Below are 27774 nucleotides of genomic sequence, written 5' to 3'. Positions count from 1 at the left end.
AGAATCATTGTCCAGCTGCCAATTTGTTTCACTGGGCATTGTACTCATCCTATTGCTTAAACTTTTTGCTGGTTTACTGATTATGCTCCAAATCCATTGATCAAGTTAAATGATTGAACACAAGTCTAACTGTCTGAACCGGTTCCATTCCTCTCTCCCACCACCCTCCTTCCTCACCTGCCCTGGCTTTCTTTCAGGTGCTCAAACACAGCAAGACCTCTCCTCTTAGGAACTTTGTACCTGCCCTTCCTTTGGAAATCTCTGCCTCCTTTACTTAACACCCTCTGCAAACTTGCAGGTCACTGATTAAAGAGGCTTTCCTTGTCCACCCGATTTAACACCATGTTCGCGATCAATGTATTCTATTCTTTGCCTTCACAGCTTGAACTCAAACTGTCATTACACATTTAGCTCTTTGTTGCTTTCATGTCTTCCTTTCCCACCAAACTATAAGCTCCACAAGGGCAAGGACCATTTCTGTCTATATTCCCAGGGCCCGTCATTCCATCTGACCAACAGTACTAAGCAGTAAGTGCTCAGTAAATACCTGGGTGATGAACAAATGGGCCTGCAGGTCACATATGACCATAGCGCTGACCACCAGACAGCCCTGTGTGAGCAAGATTCCCATGCAGGACTAAATAATTTTCTCACCTGCCTCAGCAGAGGCTTCCCAGTGACCCCAAGTCTGTGAAATTCATTTAAGACACACACCAAGTTAAGGCATGGCTTCCACTGCCAGGCAGTGCAAGTGAGGCGAAGGTGTGATCAGAACTGGAAAGAAAATACCCGGTGTAAATAGATCCAAAAGGAACTGAGTGACCTTACTTTGAGGCACCTTTTGCCTGGCTTAGTAAGCCTACCTAACCTGGAATCTTCAAAAATCGCCCTAGTAGCCCATTCTTGGCCTGGCTGGAGAGCTACTTAGGGTCAGCTTTCTTGGCATTTTCTTTCCCTGACACATTTAGCTTTTCACAAAGTTATGTGAGAGGTTGAGGGCTGATAACTTTGAGCTTCCACTCTACATTACTTCTTTGTTCAAACTGGGGGCACAGAAGAAGAGTAGTTCATCGCTTGAGAGCTTTCAGGGAAGATCCACTGGTACTGAGTGATTGGCAATAGAGCACGCTTCCTCTTCTGGCCAGGACAGGGACTCAGGCAATTCTGCTCATAAGTGGAGCCAGAATAGGCCCTAAAGCACCTTCCCTAGAGCCTTCAGGGAATCCATCTGTCTCCTCACTTGGCTCCCAGGTACAAATCAGAGAGGATAAGAAAGATTAAGTATAACCAAGGCCATCTTATGGTCCAAGTAGTGGCTCCTAACCTCCACAAAGCCCCCATGGTCTTCCACAGGTCCATGGGTAGCCCATCCTATCATGGGCCCAGGAATTAGGCTACATTGGACAGGATCTTGGTCACTTTCATGATCTCTCATGACCAGCCTTCCCAGATGTTCCCGAGTGCCTTCTCCACCAGCGCAAGGGTCATAAGGATGAGTAGGATGCTGCCACTTACCAGTTAGGAGCACAACAGCTACAGATTCAAGTCTGGACAGATTCAAGTCTGGGCTCTGTTCTTCATCAGCAATATGACCTGTCTCTGTGAGCTTCAATCTTTTGTAGAGAGGAAGAAATCAGAGTCCCTATCTCCCTAGTCACTGAATGCTGGTTTTAATTATCTCCGGAACTGGCAGCAAAACTAAGACAGCTTACAGCTCAGGAGGGGGTGTAAGGATCCTCATTCCACCGTGGGGAACACCGAGCAAGGGGATGGATCAGAACTCTGGGGCTTTAAAACTGAGCTTTAAAGTTAGCCATTGGGTCTCCCATTCCTAGTTTCCACCTGGGTTGGCCTCAAGTCCTTAGCCCAGGATTGAGCTTCAAAGATTGCTTTCATTCCCTGGAATGGTTCTCCCTGCAGCCGTTGGCTTTATTCTGGGCATCCCCTGCTCCTGCTCAGCCCCAGGGAAGAGGCAAAAGACTTGCTTATTCCTCTAGGAGATAAAGAAATGCAAGGCCTGGGCAGGGGGTTTTGCAGGCTGTTCAGGATCCCAAGGGCTCACCCTCTTCTTGCTCTCCTCTTCTAAAGTTTCAAAACACCAGGGCTTCTTGGTGAAGCTGGGTTCCCTGTGTGCCTGCTCACCCATCTTTCACTGTGGAGCTAGTCCCAAGGATCCCCTCACAGCCCAACCTCTCAAGAACCCAGCCCAAAGCATCTTGGCGAAGACATTTATTTAATATGGGGGATGGGGTATTGCTGTCTCTGTCAGTGTGAATGGGGTGGTAGGGAGACAACCAGAGGGACTTCTATCCTGGAGTAAGAGGCTGTCCTGGCCCCAGGCTGGGGGCGGAGAGCAGACTGAGGGAGGAGGGGAAGTGTGTGTGGGGGAAGGTGAAGCTCTGCACACATCCTTGGGACCACAGTCCAGGCTCACCCAGTCACCAAAGCAAGAACCGAATAAATAAAGTGCAACCGTGGGGTGGGGGGAGGAAAGGGAGGGCACCGGGCGCACCCACGCCCACGGCCCACATTCAGTGCTGCCAGGTCTGGCCCACCTCCCAGCCAGACCCTCTTGTCCAATCACCCCTGTGTCCATCCCTCCATGAGCCAGGCAGGGCCCCTGTGCAGCTACTGGAGGTAGCGGTAGGCCTTAAAGCAGTGGTTGCCAGCATCAGCCACCACCACGTGGCCATCGGAGGTCAGTGCCAAGCCCTGTGGGCCGTACAATGGCTCTGCAGATGTGTTGATATAGGACAGGAAGGAGCCAGAGCTGTCAAATACCTGGGGAAGGAGTGGAGAATGGAGGAAGAGGGGAGGTCAGGTAGATGAGAGGCTGTGGGGAAGGGATACAGCAAAAATCTCACTCCCAGCCATCCCTGGGACCTGCTCACCTGGATGCGGCTGTTGCCCCAGTCGGCCACGATGATGTTCCCATTGGAGTCCACAGCTACTCCTGTAGGGGCGTTGAACTGCCCATTGCCCTCTCCATGGGAACCAAACTTGAAGAGGAACTCCCCGTCGGCACTGTATACCTGGTGGGGGAAGGGGCTAGGGACTGGGCACCTGGCCTCAGGGAAAGAGTAGACCCTTGGAGGATGCGGGGGAGGTCAAGAACCAAGGACCCCTGGATCTGTAGCTGGAGCCCAGATCTTCTTCCCAGGATTCACAGCCATGTGCCCTGCTGCCTCTTGGACATCTTAGTGATGTGCAGTAGGCACAGCAAATCTAACAATGCATCTTCCCAGGGAAAGCAGCTGTTCCAAGTTCTCTATCTTAAAAACTACTACCACCTGAAGGAATCCATCCCCATCCTGGTCTAAGCAGAGACCACTTTAAATCCTTCCCCCCTGCTATGCTTTTATAGCTGCTACAGATGTGTCATCGTGGGTCGTGGGTCGATAAGGCCCAGTAAGCACAGCATAACCACACCCTGTAATATACACCCTATAATTCCTAACCATTGTTCACCCCTGCCCTTGACAAACAACAAGCACCTCCTTGTACATCCTCAAGCCCGGTCTCAGGTAGATAGCCACAACTCCTTTGTAGTAAACTCCCCCCTCGAAAGTCCCACCATGACTTCTTCCTTCCACAGCCCCCCTTTTCTATGCTCATGACCCTATAAAGACCATATATCCTATACAAGAGCGGCTGGTCTGGTCTCTAGTGCCAGATGGATCCCCTCCTGGGTTTATTCTGAAATAAATCAGTCCTGTTGAGCTCGCAGCCCTGCTTTTCCTTTCTGTCCTAACACTACCCAGCTACCATGAGGCATTCTTCATTCCGCCTTCTTTGCTTGACAGCCAACCAATTAATGCAAATGTTGATTCTTCCTCAAATCCCTCTCTGAAATGTGTATGCTATGTAGACACTGCTACTACTGACACAGCTTTATCATGGCCCAGGTTCTCATTTTTTGTTGTTGTCGTTGAGACAGGGTCTCACTATGTAGTCCAGTCTGGTCTTGTACTCACTATGTAGCGTAGGCTGGCCTCAAACTCACAGTGGTCCTCCTGCCTCAGCCTCCCAAGTGCTGGGATTACAGGCACATACCACCACACCTAGCTTCATCATTTCTCATCTAAGACACCGAAAAAGATTGATCTTCCTGCCTCTAGTCGTATCCAAACCACAACGATCTTTCTAAAATATATAGGATTGCATCTCTCCTTCCTGCCTGCAATCCTTCATGGATTCCCAGAGCTCTAGGAAGACTGCAAGCCCCTTAGCATGGCATACAAGCCTCATCCTCACCTTGCACCAACCCCTCAAACCCATTCTGAATTACTGTTTGGTTTGCTGGAGGGGAGGTTACTGGGGGTTGAACCCAGGATTGCCCAGGGTTGCTGGGCTTGAACTTGTGATTCTGCTGCTCAACTCCCAGAGGGCTGGGATTACAGGTGTGTGCCACCATCCATGGCTATTTGGTTTCTAGAACATGCTACAAGGCATGCTCCTACTCCTGGATCCTCCATGTCCTCTGCCTCAAACACACTCTCCTCCTTCTTTACCTTCTGGTTAATTCCCACTTAGGCTTCATGTCTTCCCCTGAATCAAATGCTACTGCTCTGTCCTCCCACAGTTCCTTGCACCTCCCCGTCATAGAATCTATCAAACATCATGTTGTAAATTCCTGGTTATTTTCTTCTCCTCCCTACTAGGCTACAACCAAGACAAGAGGGAATGTGTCTGCTTTGTTCATCAGTGTATTCTCACTTCTAGCATTGTGCCTGGGACAAAGCAGCCATGCCATAAATGTTTATTTGTTCAAGCAATGATTTCAAGGGGCAGAAAGGAGACTTGTGGAAGAGGAAAGGATGTTGGGACAGTAGTCATGGGAGTAGAGAAGACACTGACCTTCACCGAATGATTATGGAAATCCGTTACTACAATCTCATTCTTGTTGTTCACAGCCACAAAATGAGGCCCTGAAAATAGAAAATGGTCTTTGGGGCATTAGGCTGAGGTACTGAGTGGGCCAGGGAAGAGTAACTGGAATGATAAAGCTAAGGCGTTAGGACAGGCCTGGGGTCTCTGGGGCTGAGATAAACTGACTCTGGGATGATGAAATGAGGGTATGGAAAAGGGAGCTGTCTAGGGCCAAGACACAGAAGAGGTTTTGAGAGCTAGGGCATCCAAGGGAGTTCTCTGGGGCTGGAAAATGATCTTGGATTTGTCCTCCCATACCTGCAAAGTGGCGATCTGTGGCCCCACGGCCCCCAAAACGTCCAACCAGCTTGCCATTGGGCTGGAACGTGAAGACACAGCAGGATTTGTTGTCGACCACAATGATATGTCCATTCCGGTCCACAGCCACTCCTTTGGGCCCCATGAGGCGGCCAGCTCCAATCTTGGTCTGGAGGAAGGGGATACCAGAAGGGGCTTTATCCTGACTAGTGGGGAGAGCAGTCCCGGCCTGACATCAGAGCATAATGTTGGGCTGGGGAAGAACCACTGAGCAGGACAAGGCAGGATTGGGTCACTTTGGGCACTGACCACCAGGAGGCACTAGCATGGTCAACTGAGCTGCTGGCAGGGGTACAGACTGCATCAACAGCAGCCTCTCACCTTGAACTTGCCCTCAGGGGAGAAGATGCTGACCCAGCGGTTGTCGTAGTCTGCGACAATAATGTCCCCATTGGTGTCCACTGCTACACCTGTAGGGCGCTGCAGCTGCCCGGGTGAGCGCCCTCGGACCCCAAAACGGAACTTGAACTGGCCCTCATTGGAGAAAACCTGGAGCAAAGGAGCAAGGGAGGGAGCAGGGGGAGGGAAAACACTATGGGCACAGAGGGAAGGGAGCAAGACCCTGAGGGAAGAGACCCCACCCAAATATTCATTCATTCAACCAGCACTCAATGGTACTGTGCCAGAGGCACAGAGGAATTGCGTGTGGCAGCAGACCCTGGGGAACATGCAGCAGGGATGTGAAGGAGACTGAACATGTGAAGGGGCCAGTGGGGATGGTGAGGAAAAACACCAAGAAAAAGGGATAGGTGACCTGACAGCCTAATCGGATGCCAAATGATGAACCCAAGTCAGCGCACAGAGGAGGAGGAAAAAGTGCACAGTTTGTGAAAGGCACAAACTCCGGGGTGGACCTACTCAAGGACCTGCCTGTCCTGTATGCCTGGATTATGGGGACAACCCCGGTGACCAAGAGGAGCTGGGTTTTATCCTGGATGTAACAAGGAGTCACTGAAAACTTCTGGGCAGAGCAGGACAAGATCAGCTTAGCTTTTCTGAAAGGACATTTTGGCTGCAGGGAGGTGTTAGGACTGGAAGCCAGGCAAGCCATCAGAGGCTGCTGCAGGAGTCCAGGTGGGAAATGCTGACAGCTTATACCAGGGCAACAGCCTGGAGGGAAGTAGATGGAGTCAAGAGATACACAGGAGCAAGACTCTAGAGGACTCTGTAGCAGACTGGAAAGGGTTAGGTGAGAAAGGAGAACACACAAGGATCTGCCTACTTAGGCTATGAGGTGACAAGCTAATCTTCCACCTGGACAGGATGAACCTTTCAACCTCTCCCCCTCTCTGGCCTTCTCCACCTTAGCTACCCAACATGCTCAGGTTTCTTCCTCCTAAAAACATCTTTAATCCTCCCTCCCTCATAAATTAAGACTTCTGGCCTCTTCTTTGCAGCCAAAACATTACTCACTGCATATTTCTCCTACACTTTGCTTTATTACGGGCTCTAGGGACACGAGATGAATCAAAGCCAGGAGACACCCTGGAGAACTCACATTCTGGGCTTTGGCCCTGGCTTTGCTCCTTGATCCAGACCTGCTCCCTCCTTGGTGGCTGAGCTCCCTGTCCCAGCCTCACCCCCATGTCTTAAGCCTCTGCAGCTGTTTAAACTGGCCAACAGACATCAATTCCTCCTCATGCAGACCTTCCAGCAAGGCCCCACCTGCACAATCAGAACAGCAGGGCTCTGCACTGCTCCTCTGTGTCAGAACAGCACTTAGCAACATAAGAACTGAGGTACCATGGGCTAAAGAATAAAACTGAGGCGGACTAAAAGGAACTACCAGATCAGCAATGAGGTAGCACATCTGTCTCCTCCAGACTGAGCAACTCAGTTTCAGACTCAACACTGATGAGGCTGTGGGAGTTCTTGTTCATCCCATCCTATCTCTTACCACCCTTACACCGGGCCAGCTACTTATTTTTATTTATTGGCTTTTTGAGACAAGGTCTCCCTATATAACCCAAGATGGCCTCAAATTCTAGATCCTCCTGCCTTAGCTTCCTAAGTGCTGCGATTACAGGTGTGTGCCATCAAGCCTGGCATCATCTTTATATTCTCAGAATTTCCAGGTCATTTCTTCAGAAAATCTTTAATGACCAACCCCTACTCTTGAAGCAATATAAAGTTAGGTCTTCACGACACATGTTTCATACCTCTGTTTGTAAGGGCTGTCACTTTGTGACAAAATAATTTAAATATCTGTGTCTCTTCTATGAATGCAAGCCCTGCATGGAGTAGCAACTGCATCTGTTTTGTTCGCTTTTGTATTTTCAACACTGGTATAGCTTCTGGCACACAGGAGACATTCAACAAACAAAGGGATTCCCTAGCTCAGTCCTGGACCTGAATTGGACATTCTTCCTTAGATGCTCCACGGCTGTCTCAAACTAAACAGGTGTAAAAGTGAACTCATCAACTTATATCTGGACATCCTGAGTGGTAACACCACCGCCCCAGCCCACCACGTCCTGGCATTCTCGATCCCTCTCTCACAACACCTGAGAGCTCATCAAAATCTGCATATTTGCTTCCTTAGTATTTCTACAATCTGCTGATGTCCTAGTTTGGTCCTTAACATCTCTCTCCTATACCACAGTAGTAGTAAGAGTACATCCTTGATTTCAGGGAACTTGGTGGGGAGAGAAACTAAAACAAAACACCAAACCAGACAAGTACAAAAAAATAAGACAACAGAAAAACAATTATTTCAGTAAAGTATGAACTGCTATAGCAAAAAGCTACGGGAAGTCAGAAAAGAACAGGATTAATGTTCTGCCTGAAAATAAGGATGACATTTTCATGTAAGAGCTGATAAAATTTTTAGACTAGGACAGTGACACAAAGAAATAATACATACCAATAAAATTCTGCATTCAAAACTACAAAGATTTTTGTGCTCTATTAGTGTGGTTCCTTTCAATGAGGGGCTTTGCCTCACCCTCCACAACAGAAGGATCTAAAGGAAGAAAAGCTTCCAAGGACCCCAGTCTCAATGAACAAAAGCAGGAGGGGTTCAGCCCCAACTGGGAGCCCAGCCCACACCAGCCCTGACAGTTAGGGAAGCAAATCCTCGGCTTGGGAATCTAAGAGCCAGGCTCCTAGCAGTTAGGACATTTGGGTGGAGTGGGAGTAGAAGCAAGGAGGAAGAGTGCTGTAGGAATAGCAGGTGTTTGGAAGACAGACAGGGCTATGCCAGCTTTCCCACTCTAAAACAAAGCCTCTCACTAGGGTCTGTGTCATCTGTCTGTCTGTCTGTCTCTCTCCTTCCCTCCCTCCCTCTCCTCTCCCCTCTCTTTTTCCTCTCCTCTTTCTATAAAATACTGGGAATTGAACCTGGGGCCGTCACACTGAGCTACATCCCCATCCCTTTTTAAAATAAAACAAACGCAAGGTCCTGAGTTCAATCCCCGCTAAAAAACAAACAAACAAACAAAAAGCCCAACAAATTATTTTTAGGCAAGGTCTCACTAACTCTCTATGTTACCCAAGCTGAGCCTGAACTTGTGATCCTCCTGTCTCAGCCTTGCAGAGTGCTGGGGTTATAGGTGTGCACCACTGTGCTCAGCTAAGGCACACATTTTTCTGTCATGTGAACATTCAAGTGAGCATGCAACAGGAAAGGTGACCTGCATCTCAGCTTCTGAGCCAGGAGGCATCCTGGCACGGGAGTGGACACGTGGTTGGTTACATGAGTACAGTCCTGGTACTATCCCCGCTCCAGTCCCCCATCCTCGCCCCACCATCCAGGCTGGCCCCAATTCCTCCCTGTGCTGCACTGCCCTCTCCACTCCTCTACCTTTAGCTAGAGGGCAGGAATAGGGGCTGGGCAGGACTGGAAATCTGGCCACAGAAGAGCCCCTGGCACCTTTGCCTGCTAGATCAAAGTCAGGGGTCAGGAAAGAGCTAGCACTGAGGTGAAAGACCTTAACAAAGCTGGATCCAGGGCAAGGCCAGGCAGGGTCAGAAACTTTAAATGCACAGATGTGTCGAGAAAAGGATCTTCAGGGAAACGTTTTGCTACCCAATGAAATGTTTCCAAGAACTGAAGTGTATGGTACTTAGAAACAATCCCCTGCAATACAAAATCAAAACCATTTACAATCTGACCTCGACCACACCCAGTTCCCAACAGTAAGCTACCTGCAACCCTGGGATCTTTCTGGGTCCCTTAACAACCCTGTCTGGCACTTTCCCACCTCCCTGCTGTTGTTTACAGCCTCTGCCTGGACAATGATGTTTTTAACAACCGCTAACATCAGACAGTGCAGTAGGTATCAGGTATAGTACACTGCATCATTTAATACTCCCAGAAACCCTGAGGTATGCTCTTCCTAATTTTACACATGAGTTAACTACAGCTCAAAGAGATCACATGACTTGTTAATACATGGCAAAGCCAGGACTCAAGCCCAGGTGTCTGGTTTCAGACCCTCAGCTTTTCACTGCTACAGTGTCTACAATACTAATGCTCACTGTATTGGGCTCTGGGCTTACTCCAAAGAGTAGAGCAAAATCCATGTTTCCAGGCTTTAAAAAAGGCACTGTGCCTGCTGGGGATGTAGCTTGTTCTAGCATACACAAGGCCCTGGGTTCAATCCCCAGTACTGCCAAAATAAATAAATAGATTGATTATGTGTGTATATGTATGCCAAGCACCGTGATACATGCTTGTAAATCCAGCTACATGGGCGGCTGAGACAGAAGGTTCATAAGTTAGAGTTCAGCCTGGGCAACTTAGCAAAATTTAAAAAAAATTTAAAAGCCTATGGATGTAGCTTAGTGATAGAGGCCCTAGATTTGATCCCAGTACCACAAAAAATTTTTTTTAAAGTTTCACAGTGCTGCAGAAACCATGTCCATTCAAGGTGGCAGATGACTTAAGCAGGTGTGTGAGGTTCTTAGAGAGGCGGGGCAGGACCACAAGTTACACTATACCTTTTGGCTATTGAAAACCATCCTGTTTGGTCAAGTGACCCCTATTTAACTGTCTAAACAAGCAGATGACTGTGGACACTCTAGACACGTAACACACTCTGGAGCCAGGCTGGTGTTTTGGAAGCTAGCAGAGGAGGGCAAGTCTGCACCCAGACCACTAGGAGAAAGGGGAGGAGAACAAGCCAGACAGCGAGAGGCTCAAGGAAGGCAGAGGGGAAGGAGGAATGAAGCAGAACCTTGGGGTCAGGCACTGATCGGGCCTACACCATGGCATGGAGATAGAGGCTGCCAGCCCAAGAACCCCTGGCTCCTGACTGCAGGTCCAGGGCACTGCATGGCCTGTGGGGCTCTGTAAGGACTGGTACTATCTGTGGGTTTCATCTTCAGGTTTCACCTTCTGGTGTCCAGAGAGTCCTGTAAAGGTGCTTACCTGGATACACTGGTTGTTGCTATCTGCTACCACTATACGGCCACTGCTAGCTGCAGATACACCTTGCAAATTGGTGAATTCACCCTTCTCCCTTCCTCGACTGCCTGTGGGGAAAGATGGGAGGGAAAAGTGAAGAACTCAACCAGGTCGTTTTGAACCTCCCACCCCTCCCCGGCCCGCCCCCGTCTGGCTCCACCCTCAGCCATCTGTACCAACACGGAAGACGAGCTCGTCCTCAATCGGGTTGTCCTTCCGTTTGCCACCTGTGCTGTACATGGAGCTAGGCCTACGCACCGCCTTCTGGCGCACATGGCTGCCTGGACCGCCTGGGGACTTGACCCGGCGCTTCACGTCGTCCGGGGAAGGTGGCAGGTCCCCAGGACGCAGGGCACGTACCCGGAAGGGGCTGCCGCGCACCGGCTGTCCGTAGAGGAGCACAGTGAGGAGCAGCTCGCCCTCTGTGCGCGCCGTGTACACCAGTTCGTACGTGCCATTCTTGTGGTCCACCACTGGCACCGGGAGGCGCGTGCCGTCGGGGCCCGTGATCTCTGCGCGAAGCTCGGCGCTGCCCGTGCGCACCAGCCGCCCGTCCTTGTCTTTGGTAGTGACCGTGAGCGAGGCGGGCTGGCCCACCAGCGCCTGGCGCAAGCCCTCACCCGTGGCCACCGTCTCGTGTGCGGTGGCGCTGGTGGTGAGCAGCGCGCCCAGATTGAGCACCGACCGCCGCAGCCCGTCCACCTCAAGAACCAGTTCCAGCTGTGCGTTCTCATGCGGCCGCTCCGGGAAGGCCTGAGCCGCCAGGGCTGACAGCCTCTCTCGCATGTGCTTTCGCACCAGCAGCACCTCCGGGGCCGAGCCCAGGCGCAGCGCCTGCTCTGCGAAGCTGCAGCTGCTGCCGATGTGTTCCTGACCCTGGCGCAGTGTATCTAACTGGGTCTGCAATACCTGTGGAGGGGAGGGGAGGGGAGGGTGGGTGGCAACACTGGCACACAGGGAAGTCTCCGGGACCCCCAATGAGCTTGTGGTAAGTACTACTGCACTGCACGGAAAAAACAGAAGGGTGGGACGGGGCGTGGACATGGGCTAAGGATGCCAGCAGCACCCAGGGGCCATGTCAGCGTGGAGGCTGGAGAAAGGAAGCGAGCTGGTGAGGACCGGGGAAGCCAGGAAAGCAGGCGCACCTTCTGCTTGGCCCCGCAAATGCTCTCCAAGTCGCTGACCAGAGCCTGCTTGCGCTGCTGTAGCGCTTGCTCCAGGTCCTCGAAGGCTGCGCTGATCTGGGCCAGGGCCTCTGCCTTGCGCTCCTGCAGCTGCTGGCTGATGCCCCCCACTAAGGCGATGGCTGCAGACAGCTGTGGCAGCCTGGGAAAGGGAATGAGCATCTCATGCCAGGGGAAAGCGTCTGCACCCCACCCCAGGGACCCTGCCTTCGGCCCTCTGGGAGATCCTTTCCTTAGACTCCTTGGAGACTTCCATTCCTGCTCTTCCCAGACCTTCTCTCCCCTGCTCAGGCCCCTGCCCTCCCCTGTCGAGAGGCTGTCCCATGGCCCCCCCAGGGCCCGCCCCGGGCCCCACCCGGTGCCTACCGGCCACGCACAGCCTCGAGCTGGCGCTGCAGGGCCGCCTTGTGCTGCTCCACCACATCCCGCAGCAGCACCGTGCCGTGCTCCCGGTGCTCCCCTGCGCGGCACTCGCCGCACATGGCCGTCTCACAGGCCTCACAGTAAAACTCCATCGTCTGGCAGTACAAGGGCTCCTGTGAAGCAACCCAGACACTACCCTTCTCTGGCCCTCTCCCCGTCTGCCCTCCCTGTACCGTCTTCCAAGTGCACCCCTGCCTGGACCACTCATCCAGAGAGACACCTCTCTCCCCAGGCACTCGGCCCCCACCACTGCCTCCCCTCCTCCTCCCACCCCAAGCCCTGGCCTCACTGGGCCTCGCTTGGGCCCACCTTGCCTTCATGGTTGGGGCAGGAGAGAGGGCGGCCGGCCACTGCACTGAGGGGGTGAGGGTCCTCAGGGTCGCGGGCCCCGTCGGGCACCTGCTGCATGGCCTCCATGAGGCTGCTGATGAAGAAATTGTTCTGCAGTGCTGAGACACCCTGCTCGGGGAGGATGGACGTCTGCCGGCACACTGGACAGGACAGTGTCAGGCTCTGGGCAGGGATGTAGTTCTGGAGGCATCTGGCCAGAGAGGAGGAGGAGTCAGAGGGAGGAGGCAGGGCAGCAGCAATGCTCCCCCTACTCTAACAGGAGAGGACACCTCTTCATGGGTTTGTCAGGACACTGTACTTGGAACCTCTCCAGTCGACACACATCCCTTACTTACCAGCAGATTTAAAGTGCACTTGTGACTGAGTAGAAACCTAGGCCTCTTTCAGAAGAGCAGGCATATCTGTATTTCTCATGATGTGCACAACACAAGTTTGCCTTTACAAAACCTTCTCAAGAAAATGTGCACTAGAAGGATGTAGTGGCACACACCTGTAATCCTGGCACTTAGGAGGATCACTGTGTTGTCCAAGGCCAGCTTGAACAATACAGTGAGTTGGAGGCCTGCCTGAACTATATAAAAGAACGTGTGTCCCCCCATCAGAGAAAAGAAAAAAGAAATTGTGCAGCTATCCTCACTCCCTTTAACTCATTAAATATTTACTGCCTCCTCTTGTCAAATTTGTGCCAAGCTCCAGGGAGAAAAAGATAAAGCACAGTGACTTCTGAGTGTGGTGGCGCACGTCTATAGTCCCAGCAGGCTGAGGCAGAAGAATTGCTGCAGGTTTGAGGCCAGCCTGGGCTACATAGTGAGGTGAAAGCCAGCCTGAACTACATGGTGAGGGCCTGTCTCAAAAAATAAAACAAAACAAAAAAGGTAAGGGACAATGACTGCCCTTCAAATAGTTCTAGTCTTCAGAGAAAACATCACAGAAATAAAGAATTTTAAAAAATAAATAATGATTAAGAGCCTGGGTCCCAGAGCTAGGCCACCTGGGTTTAACTCCTAGGTCAGTGACCTCTCAGACTGTGTGATCCCTGGCAAGTCACTTTTACGAGTTAAGGGCTCTTCCTTTGTCAGACAGAGACTGTGGATGTCACAGGTTTGTGAGAGGATTAAATGTAGAGCACTGCTAACATGTAAAGAAGATTAAATGTGAAATGCCTGACTCACCAAAGTGCTATATAGGATAGGCTACTAGCACTGCCATACTTATCAGGAACACAACACAAGAGATGTAGTCGTGAGAAATGCATCTGACGCAGGTGGGTGAGAAGGTAGGTAGGCAAGGCTTCAGATGAGATGTAAATGAAATCTTCATGGGTAAATCACTGTTGGCCTGAGCAGAGAAAGGTGCAGGGAAAGGAGGAGGGTGTTCCAAACACAGAAGGCAGCAAGAATCAGCACAGCGCAGAGGGAGCAAGAAGCAGTTTGATGTGGCTGGTGACGAAGTCCAAGGCAAGCAACAGTGAGAGAAGTCAAGGAGCTTAGATGTTAATCCCAGTGGCAACAGGGAGCCACAGGAGGTTGGTACAGCCAGTCTGTTTTATCAAGCTCCTCTTTACCACCTTTTGTGGAGGGGTGAATGTGAAAGGAACAAACAGCAGAGAAGGAGGGCTGACACCATCATTTAGTTACTGCTTATTAAGCCCATGTGTGCCAGGTGTTGTGCCTTTTACTTTATGTTAACAGGCTCAGAAAGGGGCAAGTGATCCAAGGTAACAAAGCCAGGGAGCACTGGAGCCTGGGATTAAAGGGAAAGCAAAGCGTGTGCTTGGCCAGTATACTGTTATAATAACCTGGGCAAAGAGTGAGGAGAGCTGAGATGGGAACAGAATCGAGAAGGGTTTTAGAAGTATAGCAAGTGGGAAGTATTGTCTAACTAGGTATGGAGAGGGACAGAGGTGAGTCTTGGTTGGTTCCTGGCTTCCTAGTTTAGGTACATGTTATGGCTTGTGTCTAGATGTCCCTCCAAAGCCTCATGCAATTACAGGTGGGGCTCTTTCAAAGGTGGCTGGATCTAGAGTGTGTGACACTGGGGTTGATTCATGGTGTGATGCTAGGATCAAGGGCACTAGGATTAGGGGTGTGAGTGCTACCACCCTGAGTAGTCTGGATAAGATATAAGGGACAGAAAGAGCTGTGGTCATCCCTTGCTTGCTTTGCTACCTTCTGCCCACCATGAACTGTTTCTCCTCTGCAATGCCTATCGGCTGTGTGATCCCACCTTGGAGCCAGCTGACTATGGACTGAAACCTCTACAAACTGTGAGCCAAATAAACCTTTCCTCCCTTAACTTTAGGCGTCAGGTATTTTGTCTCTGCAATGAGAAAAGTAGCTAAGACAGTACCTGAGTGGATAGTGGTGATATAGTGGAACTCCAGGTTAGCTGGAGAGAAGCCAGGTTAGAAATAGAGATGCAGGTGCCATTAACATTGAGGAAGCTTTGGTACCTAAGGGAGAGGATGAGATCAGGCAAGAATGGGCAGACAGTGATGAGAGAGGGACAGAGCATTCAGCAAATTCTGAACAAGGAAAGCAGAGAGGACGGGCAGAGAGCAGGAGGACTGACAGAGGCAGGGCAGCAAAGTGAGTTCAGACAAAGGGAATGAGGAGCCCTGAGGGCAGAGAAAGGCTGAGGACCCAGCCAGAGTAAGAACTGGATATGCCCACTGAATTTGCATATGAGGGTGCTTTATTCTGTTATGAAAATGCAGTGGCGGGGGGGGGGGGGCTTTGATACAAGTTGAAAAGTGAAGGGGAAGTTGGGGGACAGACTGGGAAGGGGGATGAAGGACTGGGTGACACTGAGGTGCACAGAGGACAGGATGCTCCTTGTCTCGGGAGTTGTGAGCAGGTACAGAGGGAGTGGTGGAAGAGACCAGGAGGAGCAGGACATAGACTTGAGGTGGGGAGTGGCTTGGGTGGGCCGGAAGGAGAGGAGTGGACACCATCCTCTGATGGGGGGAAAGGGGAAAAGAGGTCTATGTGGAGGAGCACAGGAACAGTCAAAAAAACAGTCCCTCAACTGCTCAGCAAGATCAGCTGCAGAGAGTGCAGGAGGGAGGAGTCTGGAGATGGGTGAGGGCTGGGATTAGTCACCGAAGGGAGTGGGGAGGAGGCTTACTAGAAACAGACAATGGGACTGAAGGCGGCTGGGTCTGGAGACCAGGAATCAGTGGAAGGAGAGCTGTATGGTGCAAATCCTCCCATATCCTCAGTCTCTTCTCTCAATGTTCTCCATACCCTTTGCTCTTAATTAAAATTTAGCCGACACTAGGTGCCAGGCAGGATTTTAAGTGCTTCACAAATATTAACTTATTTAATTGTGACCTACTTTTCCCTTCAGTCCTCTCAAGTAGAGTGGTTTTTGTCCCATACTCCACATTCCTTAGGGCCAGAAGGTGGGGTTGAGTCCTCCCTCTTCCCAACTGGGACTTTCTATTTGTCTTCAGCAACTCTGAAGCTCAAGCCTTCTGGCTATGCCCCCCTTCCTTGTTGTTGTATCCAATGACCTAACAGTTACTCCCCCACTTGCTAAAGTCTTTCTCCTGAGTCACACTCTTCTATTACCCTCCCCAACACATCCTGCCATCCTTCTCAGTGACTGGCATCTACAAGATGATCCATCCGTCACCATGCCTCTTCCGTTCCCGGACTTCCTCACTTTTAATGATCTTTTCCTACGCTGCACCTCTGCTGTCCACTCCCATGCTCCCACCACCACCCATATCTCGACCGTCACTGATAACAACTTTGATTTCTACATCCCCACTCTGTCCCTTGCAGCTCTCTTCCAAGTGCTCTGATTCTAGCATTATTCCTGCAAAGGACCTTCCAACTTACCAGTACTTCCTTCCTATGTGCTGAGCACCCCTGGCTTGCAATAGCTTCCAAACTGAGCTCCTGTTTTCGCTCTTGCTCCTCTATAATACATTCTCCACACAATCAGAGTGAGCATTTGAAGAAATCTAATTTTTATCAAATTCCTTCCTGCTATAAAAAATCTGGATAGTTTCCTGTTGCACTTAGAAAGTGAATATACAATAAACCCTTGACTTTTGAACTAAATTCATTTGCGAGGGCTGATTGTAACTCAAGTTGGTCAATGAAGCCCAGGCTCCTCACACAGCCTTCAAAGTCTCTCTCCTGTGTACAGGCACATCTCAGTGTCATTAGAGAGACACTGGCCCAGGATTTCTCAGTTAACCCCACATGGGAAAGGATGTTTTAATGTTCCTTCCAGAACCCTTTAAGGATTAAATCTGTATCTGAGACCATCTGGAAGCACAAGCAGCCGGCATTCAGGTCGTAACTCAAGACTTTGTTCATAAGTTAAAATTAAAATTCTAGTCATAACTCGAGGGTCCACTCTACTGCCCTAAAATCTACAAGCTGCCTCCATAAACTGTCCTGACTGATTCCACTGCTTCCCAGTTTCCTCCTCAGTTGGCCAAACACTGATTTCTTTGCTGGTCTCTGAACATGCCCTGTTTATTTCTTCCTTTAGGTCTCTGCACAGAGTTTTCTGTTGCCTGGAATAATCTGCATATGTCTGTCCCTTCACATCCTCAGATTCCCATCAAATGTCACTCCTTAAGGAAGCTTTCCCTGGCAACTATAAAGACCAGTCCCCAACCCAACCATTCTCACTTACTCTCTTTGTTTACTGCAAAACATCTGGCATAAGCTACAGCTCTTATTTATTTCCTGGCTTACAGTCCAGTAGAGCAGTAAGCTCTTTGAGAGGTACAAGCAATGGATAAATTAAGGAATTCTAGAATGAAGGCTCTGCAGTCAAGCCTGGATTCAGATCTCAGCTATTTACATGTGGTGTGGTCTTGCACATATTTCTTAATTACTTAATAACTCTGAACCTTTGTTTCCTCCTCTCTAAATTGGGGATAATAAACTGTCTCTGGTGAGGATTAAGTAAATCAATACATGTAAATCACTCAGACAGTCCCTGGCAAACAGTAAGCAACCAGTACATTGTAGCTATTGTTATTATAATTTCTAGGGACTGATTTTTCTCCAGGAGTGCTCAGTGATCCGGGCACAGGAGAAAGTTCAGAGATGTCAACTCCAGCTCTTATGGCATGGACTTAGCAAAGCAAAGGTGTGAGAGAACTGTGGAAGCCTGTCAGATGATCAGCCACAGGATCTAGGATGTGCAGGAAAGAAAGAAAAGCCAGGGTGAAGTTGGTGTGGGAGAAAAGGGAGCAGCTGAGGGGCAAGACTTCATGTGAGTCAAAGATGACACAGTGGCAGTTGGGTAATGGGAGCCAGAAGTGGAAGATTGGCAGTTATGACCACAGAAGTGGAATTATTCCAGGAGATGACAAGACTGAGGTCTTGGGAGAGTCCTACTGAGGCGGAACAGAGGATGTCCTCCGAGAAACAGTCAAGAACCAGGACGTGTAAGTGGGTAATGAAGTCCCCAGGCTGATGGAAGAACCTGAATGGACAGGAAGGCTGAGACCATTTTCTGTTGATGATGGTGAGAGGGCTGTGAGCCAGAATCTCAGACAGCAGGGCTGGAAGGGAAGGAGTGTCCCTGGGCACAGACAGGTTTCAGTGGAGGCAGAGAGGAGGCTCAGATGGAGGCAACGGTGAGAAGACCCAGGACATCCAAGACACAGCCATGACGGATGACGGTTAGAGAAAGAACATGGTCAAAATACAGATGTGATTGTGCATAAAACCTTGCAAAAGCTTCACGAGGCTCTCAGAGTCAAGGCTAGATTCCCTAAGAGACGGACCAGCTCCTCCACGTAGCCTAGTCTACACGTCTCCCTCCAGCTTCAAGCAAGGCTACTCTCAATCATACTCATTCTACTCCAGCTGCACAGGCCTTCTTCCAGGCCCTCTTACCTGATAGGTTCCATCAGACCACATTAAATAAATATTCAGTGAATGAATGAGTGATGGATGGAAGCTGGAGATACTGCCTTTCACTCAGAACCTAGCACAGTGAGGATGGGCAGACTTAGCCCTAGGATAGTATCAAATATCCTTTCACTAATCACAAACTCTGCTGGTGCCAGAGCTGGTTAAGTCTCTGGTGGTGTGGAAGGCTGCTTCGGGATCTGGGAAGGGGCAAATACAGCCCTGTTCTAGGCAGAAACCCTGGCCCAGTGTTAGGAGCTTCTGGTCCTCTTACAGGTTCTTGCACCCAAACCCTTTATCTCCTACAGGTTGGGGTTCACCTGCTCCCCTTCCACATGGGCATATTTCCCTCACCCATCACAGGTGTGTACACATGCTCCCCTCAATCTCGGGTACACACACATCCACCCTCACCTCTCACAGAAGGTATGCAGGCAAGGCAGAACCTTGGGGCACCGGTACCGATCCAGGCAGATGCTGCACACCAGGAACTGCTTGTCCATTGGCTGTACTTCTGGGCCAGGGCTGTCCTCCCTCTTTGCCATAGTGACCAGAGATGACTCCTGCCACTCGCACCAGCCTGTATACAGAGAGATGGTCAGTAGCAGGGGCCAGCACTCCTCTCCCCACACCAACCCCACCACTCCAATTCCCTTCAGAGACATGTACCTATTTTCCTGGCAGGGACTGGAAGGAACAGCCAATATGGGGGGGGGGGGGCGGCTAAGTGACCTTTGAGCATGGTGCTCTGTTTCAAAGCACAGATCTGAGGGTAGACTGGCTTGCAAACCTGCCTCACTTCTCTCTCACCAGGTACCTGGCCTTCCTTGGACAATTCACAAAACATTTCTAAGCCTGTTTCTTAATCTGTAGTTACACAAATAATTGTAGCTACCTCAGATGGTTGTTTTGAGACTCTGAAATCACGCATGTCAAATGTATGCTACAAGGATGTCCATTTTCACTGACACACCCATTCTTCATCTCCGCTTTATCTCCATGGGGCCTTTCTGTTGGAGCCTCTCTCTGCTGGTTACCGGCAGCTCTTCTCTTCACATCGACTCATGTAGTATAGCTCCTGGGGATTGCATTCTCTTCCACAGCTGATCCACGTCAGGACTGCCACCCAAGAACTTTTTTGAGACAGGGTCTCACTATGCAGTTCATGCAGACCTTGAACTTACTATGTAGCTGAGGCTGGCCTTGAACTCCCAGCTATCTATCCTCCTGCCTCAGGCTCCCAAGTGCTGGATTATAGACATGTGCTGCCAAACCCAGCTCCGCTGGAGAATTTTATCCCTTCTCCCAGCCCCAAAGCTGCAGCCAGGCCAGTATCAGTATCAGTTCTCTCCTGGACACCCCTGCATCCTCTCTGCACCTTCTCATCCATCTCTCTTTCAGCCAGAGTGAGTTTTCTAAAACATAGGTGTGGTTCATCACTACTACCTTTTTAAAGTGTTTCAACCTTCTCCATTATCCAGAAGATAAATTCTAAAGCCTGACACTGGCCCACAGGCCTAGCTTCATCTTGACCATATCTTCCTCTAACCTCATGTCTCATGATTCTGTGATCAGTCAGGCTTGTTCAGTTCCTGGAAAACTCTATATTCTTTTTCTTCTGGGCTGTCACACATTCTGTCCCCTCTGCCTGACATCCTCTTCCCATCTTCTTTGCCTGGGTGATGTTTACCTGATGCCTGCTTAGCTTTCCTGTAAATGTCACTTTCTTTAGAAAGACTTCCTTGATTTTCCACAGCCTGGCTTAGGTGCTCCACCTGTGTGATCCTCAACACCCTGCACTCCTCCATCCTTATCCACTAAACAATCATCTTTTTGTTACTTTACTGCTTCCTCCATTCCATGCAATGTTCCTGAGGGAAGGCATTCTATTTTATTCTTTTCATTCCTACCATTTAGCATGGAGCCTGATAAAGACTGATCCATATCCACTGAATAAATCTAGCATTTAGTTTGACAAATACGTCTTTACTAAGTGCCTACTTTGTACAAGCACTGGGAATGTAGTGATAAAACAAATATGGTCACTGTCCTTGTGACAGGGAGGTGATGCAGCTATTTTAAAAGGAGCAAGTAAATACATAATTACAAATTGGTACAGGGAGATACAATAAAGAAAGAAACAATGCAATGAGATACAATAAAGACACAAAGGATGCAATGAGAAAAAACACTCTTGACTGGGTGGCCAGGGAAGGACTCCCCAAGCAGGGAACTTAAGCAGGGCTCTACACGATAAGAGAAAAGTGGAAGGGGTAAGGATGGGGAACAAGAGAATCAGCGAGGAAAATCATTCCAGATTGAAGAAAAGCATATGCAGGTTCTTCAGGCAGAATGAGTGGATCATGTGGTTGGGCCAAAGTAAATAAAAGCTAGGAGTGAGTTTGGGAAATAAGCAGAGATGAGAGTATGAGGGACCTTGTTAAGGCATATTTTTGTTTGTTTGTTTTCCAGTACCAAGGATTGAACTCAGGACCCTGCACTTTTGAGGCAAGCGCAGCACCACTGCGCTAAATCCCCGGCCCCTGTAAGGACTGTTAAAATGTGCTTTTATCCTACTGTGAGAGAGAAAATGATGCAATTTACAAACAAATAACAATAAATTAGAGATGTATTCTGGTAGACTGGGCACAGTGGCATACACTTGTAATCACAACACTCTGGGAAGCTGAGGCAGGAGGATTACAAATTCAAACCCAGCCAGGGCAACTTAGACTTAGCAAGATTCAGTCTCCAAATGAAGAGGGTGGGGATACTGCTCAATGTGGAAAAGAAGGAAAGAAGGGAGGGAGAAGAGAGAGTGAAGAAGGGAGGGAGGGAGGGGGTATTCTGGTAACTACGAGAATTGAAAGGGAGAAGCAAGGGTGGAATCAGGTAGACTAGTTAGAAAGCTATCACAGTTTTTCAGGTAAGATGATGTTAAGTACTAGCAGAGCTATAGTACAGGCAGAAAGATGGGCTGCTCGGAGAAATATTCATGAGGCTGAATCAAAAAGACATGATGGAAAGCATATGAGAGGGGAAAAAGAAATGCAGACAATGACTCCCAGGTTTCTCACCTGAGCAAATGGTGGACTGTGGACCATGGACAGACGGAAAAAGCTGAGGAACTGTTTGGGGGTATTCTGTTCCAGGTATGCTAAGTCTGAGGTGTTTCTTTGATGTCCAAGTAGAGCTACCAAGTAAGGAACACAAAACAGGAGCTTAAGGGAAAAGTCTGTGCTGGTTATTGATTTGGAATCATTGGTATATTAATGGCACTTAAAGAGAGTGGATGAGGCCACCTTCAGACAGAGTGGAGAATAAGAGGAGGGTTAGGTATAAAGGAGCTGCCAACAAAGGCTACTCAGGAGAACGCAGAGGAATGGGAGAACAAAGACTGCTGAACTAAAGAGATCAAGGGAGAGAGCATTCAAGAAATAAAAGCAGCTGGGTAGAGTCGTGCACACCTGTGATCCCAGCACTCAGGAGGCTGAGGTAGAAGGATCACTACAAGTTTGAGGCCAGCTTGGGCTACATTGTGGGCTCAAGACTTTGTTTCAGAAAATAAAAAAACAAACAACAACAACAAAGAAAGTGGAGTAAGATAAAAGGTCTGAAGAATGTCTTCCACTGTTGGTTGTGGTGGAATGGCAGGAGCAGAAGCCAGGTCAGAATGACTGAAGAATGAACAGGAAATAAAGTTAATACAGTGGAAGACAAGGGCTGGGGATTTAGCTCAGTGGTTCTGGCGCCTGCCTCGAAAGCACAAGGTCCCAAGTTCAATGGCCGGTACCAAAAAAAAAAAAAAAAAAATTTAAAAATACAGTTGAAGGCAGAAAAATAATAGGCAATGACAAAGACCAGGTCTCCACTGCTGTACCCAGTTAGATACCTTGTGGACCTCTCTAAAGACAATGAATGAATCAATCAATTGCTGCACAGGCCAGTCCAGGTTCAGGGAAGGAGGAGAAGGGCTGAGTCGAATGTGTTCGAGGGTGGGTACAGTCTTTAGGCTCCCTCTGGAACAAAAGAAGCACTTGAGATAAAGTCCTCAAATCTAAGGAACTCTTTCAAGAGAGGGCATGCCTGAGAATGGGCACTGCAATAAGGTTGTCTCCAGATGTAACGGTTCCGAGTCTAGAGATTTAATATCAGACAACATAGCAGGAGAAAGGGCAGATTGGATGAGGAGGCCAGAGGCAAACTGAAGCTTCTGACTGAAGGGGAGGGCTAGAAGGAAGAGCAGGCGTGGCCTGCTGGGCCCTGCTGGGGCAGCAGGATGTCAGGCTCCACCTAACTCCAAGCCCCAGAGGCTCTCCCAGCCAGTCAAACAGAGGCGGGGATTGGGCTACATCCAGGGACCTACAGCTCCTCCCTCTTTTCCCCTTCCTGCTTCAGTTCCCGACCCAGACTAACTGAGCATACAGCTTTGAGGCTATAATCCAGCCTGAATCTAAGATTACCTTCCTCTGCTTGGGCCTACCTCTCCCATTCCACTGTACTCCAGACAGCTGCCCTCAATAGGGAGTGGTTCACTTGAACTATTTATCACAGGAGACACTTGGAGGATCTTAGACTTCAGAGCTGGATTTCACCCGCCTTGGGCTGCTCTCTGACACCCTGCATGCTTTGCCCCGCCCACCCTTTTTAGTACAGTTCTAAAGGTAGTTCATTTTCTCATTCAGCATTTACTAAACATTTCTGCTGGGGACACAAAGATAATTCATCACAGCTCAGCCTTCCTGGATTCTACAGTCTAGTAAACAGGTTACTGCAATGCACGGTGGTGAGGACCGTGATGGTGAGACACACATGGCTCTTGGAGCACAAAAACAGTTATCTAATTTAGATCTAGAGCAGGGTGGGCCCAGAGGCTGGAGGCTAAGGGAGTTCTCCTAAAGAAAGTCATTCCAGCTGAGAAGTACAGGAGGAGTTAAGTTACAGGGAAGATGGTGCCTTCGGCCTCAGGACATTGCATCATACACTGTGATGGAGAGGGCTAACAGACGTGATAGAGGTAAACAGGAGCTAAGCAATGTTTTGTTGGCCTTATTCTAGAGTTTAGGCTTTACCCTTCCCTGACAGGGGATTAAAGCTTTATGCCAAAAGCAAAGGAAAAGTTTGATGGTGGAGAGGTAGGAGAGCGTAAGCACAGGATATCCAAAGCACATTTGCTACTGTTATGTGGTAAATAGTTCAGAGGAATCAAGAGTAGAAGGTTAAGAGTTGGCGTTTGGTTTCCCTGGCTTCCCTCATGCACGATAGCCCGCTCTTCATCCTCCAGGGTGTACTTTTATCTTGCTTTTTCCTCTTTTACTCAGCCCAAGCTTCCTCTGCAGAGCCAGGTTCACTCTTCACTTTTACTTTTTCAAATAAACTTTGCTATCATTAAAAAAAAGAGTGCAAGTGGGCTGGGAATTTAGCTCAGGGGCACCAAGCCTGCCTGGCTAGCCAAGGTCCAGAGTTCGATCCCCAATACCAGAGGAAAAAAAAAAAAGAGTAGAAGATGAGTAAGAGATTGCCTTAAGTAAATAGCAAAGAGAGGATAAAATGGATTCCACAGGGAGGAATCAACAGAACTTGATAACTGGTCAGTTTTATATTGCCAGAGAAGAAGGAATTAGAGATGATTCCTAGTTTTCTAGCTTAGAGACTGGAATAAGGGCAATCTGGATGATAGAGTGATAGGTTCAGTGTTTAACTCAATGAATGCAAGGTACCTAGTCCACACAGTTCCAGTGGCCAGGTCCAACAGGCAGGTGGAAAGGAAGGCTGAAGCTTAGGAAAGAGGTCTGGCCTGGAGACATGATTTGGATGCCCCTGGTGTACAGATGGTTCCTGAAGCCATGGAGTGGATGACATCACCCAGAGAGAGTGAAGTGAGAAAGGAGCACCTGTGACTGAGCCCCAAGGAATGCCAGCATTTAAGATATAGGTTCAGCAGGCAAAAGCATGTTGAGAAGTATAGCCCAAGGGCAGAAGCAAGAAACAGAGAAGAGAAGGCCAAGGGAGAAGTTTCAAGAACGGAGACTGTCATTATGAGATGCTGTAAGGAAGGCCCCTTATTTAAACCTCAAAAGAAGCTGTCCTTAATCCAGGAGCTGAACAAAAGGAAGTCAGATCCAAGGAGGTAAGGAAGAGGCTGATTTTGAACAAATTAAGAAAGCTAGTGCTGACTCCATTGGATTCTTGACATCTGCCTGCCACAAAAAGGTGTTTCAAGGCCTTTTAGTTTCTCCAAATTCTCAGATAGTGTCTCATTTCCCACACAGCTCCATCCTACACTTTCATAAGATTCCTAAAATACATGATTTACACAGCAATCTGTGGAGATGACCAAGGCATTTTTAAAAGTGTATTTGGGAGGTCTGCTAGGCTCACTTGCTAAAATGACTCACTCCTACTCTCTAGCCTCCAGGTGTATTTGATCATTTGATGCCTCAGCAAAATAACAAATGACTACAGGCTACAGTCTTTGGGCTCCCTCTGGAACAAAAGTAGCACTTGATGAGATAAAGTCCTCAAATCTAAGGAACTCTTTCAATAAGACTGGTAGGAAAGGAGAGTGATGAGATTCAAACTACCAACCTCCCCCACTACTGCTTGACTAGTAGGTGAATGAACCATTCAATCAAACTTCCTTGGGTATACTCTGAGCCAAGTCCTTCAACTGGGAAGTGGAGACACAAAGTTGAATCAAGTGTGTTCCCTGTCATTCACAAGTTCTTAGACTAGTGCGGGAAATAGGTATAAATACATAAGTACAATATGAGAAGAACCATGATGTTGACATGTTCAGACTGCTATGGCAGAAAGTATCTAACCTGGTGGAGAATAAAGAAGGCTTCCAAAGGAAAAGATATTTGAACTGGGTCTTGAGGGGAAAATATGAGATGAGTAAGTACACTGGAAAAGCAGTGTATAAGAGAACAAGCATGAAAACTTAATAAACACAGGCTAGTCAGGCAAAAAAGCAGAGGTTATAGTTGATGCTTTCATCATCTGCTCCATGTGGATTCTCTGCTTGGCTCTTTGGTTGTTCCTCCAGTGCACATTACTTAAATATTTAGTTCTACAGTTTTATTTTAGGGTCTCCTCTCCTCTCACTTCTCATACTTTGCCTGGGCAATCTCATTTTTTCCCATGGTTTCAGTTACCATTCAATTGCTGATAAGTCCCCAAGCCTTATCTCCTGTGCTTAAGGATTCTCTTACCCCATACCTGTACATCCAACTGCCTCTTGGACATCTCTATCTGGATGATGCACAGGGTCTAGTTCAGAATTGAATTCATTCTCCATACCCCCTCTTTCTGCTGTTTCTCACTTCCATAAAAGGCACAACCATTCACCTTAGCCTGCCAGAGCCCTGGTACTCTTCACTTCTGACTTTTCTTCCACCATTCAGATACAATCTATGACTATGTCCTTGATGCTGTCTCTAAAATGTGCATAGGTTTTACAAGCCAGGAAATTTAGGATCTAATTCTGACTGCCATTTATGCACTAGCACAAGTTCCTACCCTATCCCTTACTTGTAAATTGGGGGCGAGGGTAGTCTTTTTGTTCTCAAAATCTGAGAATCTTGAGGCTCCCTTTCAAACCAAGGTCCCCATTTACAGACTAATTTGTGTCCATGATTAAATCGCAAGCCACACTACCTTGATGTTTTCTGATTGTTAGCTTCCTCCATAACGCTAGGTATGTTCAAGGGTGGTCACAGTTGCCCTCCCCTTCCAAAATAAATGTTTGCCAAGTTTAATTCACTCATGGCACTCCCTCTCAACACCCTCTACACCAGCCATATGGTTTTACTTTTCTGAACAGACTGTACTACCCCAACTATGTCCCCTTTGCTCAAGTTCAGCAAGAATACCATTGTCCCCGAAGTGTCTGAGGCAATACATGGCACACAGAAGGTACTCAGTACATGCTGGTGACAGGAAAGCCATGTTTAAATCCGTGCATTTCCCTCTCATCAAACAGAAGCAAAATCAAAGGCAATAACAATAAAGTCCCAAGGAGAAAGACCTCAACTGAAGAGAAGGAAGCTTTCCCACAGCAGAAGGTAGTAAGTGCTCTGTCACTGGAGGCATACAAGCCAACAGGGGCAGGGCATATGTCAGGCCTGCAGCTCTGATTCCAATTCTGCAGCACACCAGAACCCTGCTTAGAGGATGAATGGGCACTGGTGAGCTGGATAATCTGGCAGGGGAAGACGTGTGAAGAAGACTCTGCACCCTCTTCCCCCAAAAACCCAGATCTATCTTTACTCTTGGGTTTCTGAGGTCCACATCAGACCCCCCACTCTAGGAACATGCCCAGGGCCTGCCGTTAGTTGGACTGACCTCCCTGGGGTGCAGCCTGCCCTTCCAACCTGCAACCATCTGTCCCTGCAGGTTTGCGGCCCAAGATATAAAGCCAAATCCAGAAAGGAGGAGGTCAGTACCAGGGAGGGGCCTAGGGTCCTCTAGGTGGGGCCCAGGCTGTAGGGGAACTGGAGGGGTCCTTTGCTACAAGAACCAGAATCTGCATGAAGCTCACTGTCCAGAGAGCAGAGCCGGGAAGGAAAGGGTGTTCTCCAGCCTGGCTGGTGGGCCTCTGGGTGCCCACGGAGGGTGGAGGAGGAAGCAAGGAGCAGAGATGTCAGCGCCAGGGAGAAAGGAACCCTTCGGACAAGCTGGGCCACAAGATTCCAGAGTCCCACTCAGCAACCCCACCCACCCTTCCAGCGCCTCGGCCGCAGCATTCAGCACCCTCCGCCAACAAGCGCCGGCTCCCGAACCCCGCGCTCCTAAAAGGATCCCTCAGCTATCCACCCGCGCCTCCCCCCCCAAACACGGACCTCACGTGAGCAGCCACAGCCCGGAGAATCCCCCCGCTGCTCTCACGGACAGGGACACGCCTCACGTGGACACAGACAGGAACAGCTTTTGAAAAGCATCCGCGCCCTCACCCACAGACGCCCAGACAGACACACCGCCGCTCGGACCCGCACCCGGACCCAGGCACAGGTGGACCGAACGCACCCTTGGGGCCCGCCCGTCGCACTCACGGCGCTGGAGCAGGATGGGAGGCAAGGCCCGGACTGCGGCCGCTCGGAGGGACCCGCGGCGTTGCCCCCGCTGCCAGCGCCTGTCCGCCCGGCCCTGCCCAGCCCGCGGCGCCGCCCCACGTCCCGCGCCTCCGCCTGTCCCCGCGCCGGCGCCGCCGCCGGATTAGCCGCACAGGCCGGAGGGAGGGGCCGGGGCGGGGCTGCGGACCGGCCGGGGGAGG

General features: G+C 49.5%; 1 protein-coding gene across 13 annotated transcripts; it reads right to left on the bottom strand.

Moving 5' to 3' along the window:
- Positions 1-2214: 2214 nt before the first annotated feature.
- On the bottom strand, positions 2215-27744 carry Trim3 (tripartite motif containing 3). Of its 13 annotated transcripts, none has more exons than XM_087211811.1 (13): positions 27554-27693; positions 21578-21693; positions 18915-19080; positions 12571-12802; positions 12205-12374; positions 11800-11980; positions 10831-11563; positions 10619-10722; positions 5569-5736; positions 5188-5356; positions 4858-4928; positions 2892-3032; positions 2215-2781 (listed from the first exon to the last, which is right to left on the bottom strand). In XM_087211811.1, the coding sequence occupies exons 3-13, from the start codon at positions 19043-19045 to the stop codon at positions 2629-2631; spliced, it is 2253 nt and encodes a 750-aa protein (XP_087067937.1). In that variant the 5' UTR covers positions 19046-19080; positions 21578-21693; positions 27554-27693; the 3' UTR covers positions 2215-2628. The 13 variants fall into 13 exon arrangements, with proteins under 13 accessions (XP_087067937.1, XP_021098903.1, XP_012920470.1 ...); XM_021243244.2 differs by lacking the exon at positions 27554-27693 and adding an exon at positions 22393-22519; XM_013065016.3 differs by lacking the exon at positions 21578-21693 and having other exon boundaries at positions 12205-12356; positions 27528-27744.
- Between the last annotated feature and the right edge of the window lie 30 nt (positions 27745-27774).

The sequence above is a fragment of the Heterocephalus glaber genome, unplaced genomic scaffold, assembly GCF_053883595.1.
Source record: "Heterocephalus glaber isolate CG9 unplaced genomic scaffold, H.glaber_assembly_v1.0 deba00001428, whole genome shotgun sequence".
NCBI classification, from domain to species: domain Eukaryota; kingdom Metazoa; phylum Chordata; class Mammalia; order Rodentia; family Bathyergidae; genus Heterocephalus; species Heterocephalus glaber.
Note: the sequence above shows the minus strand (reverse complement) of the source record. Positions and strands in the feature narration are given on the sequence as shown.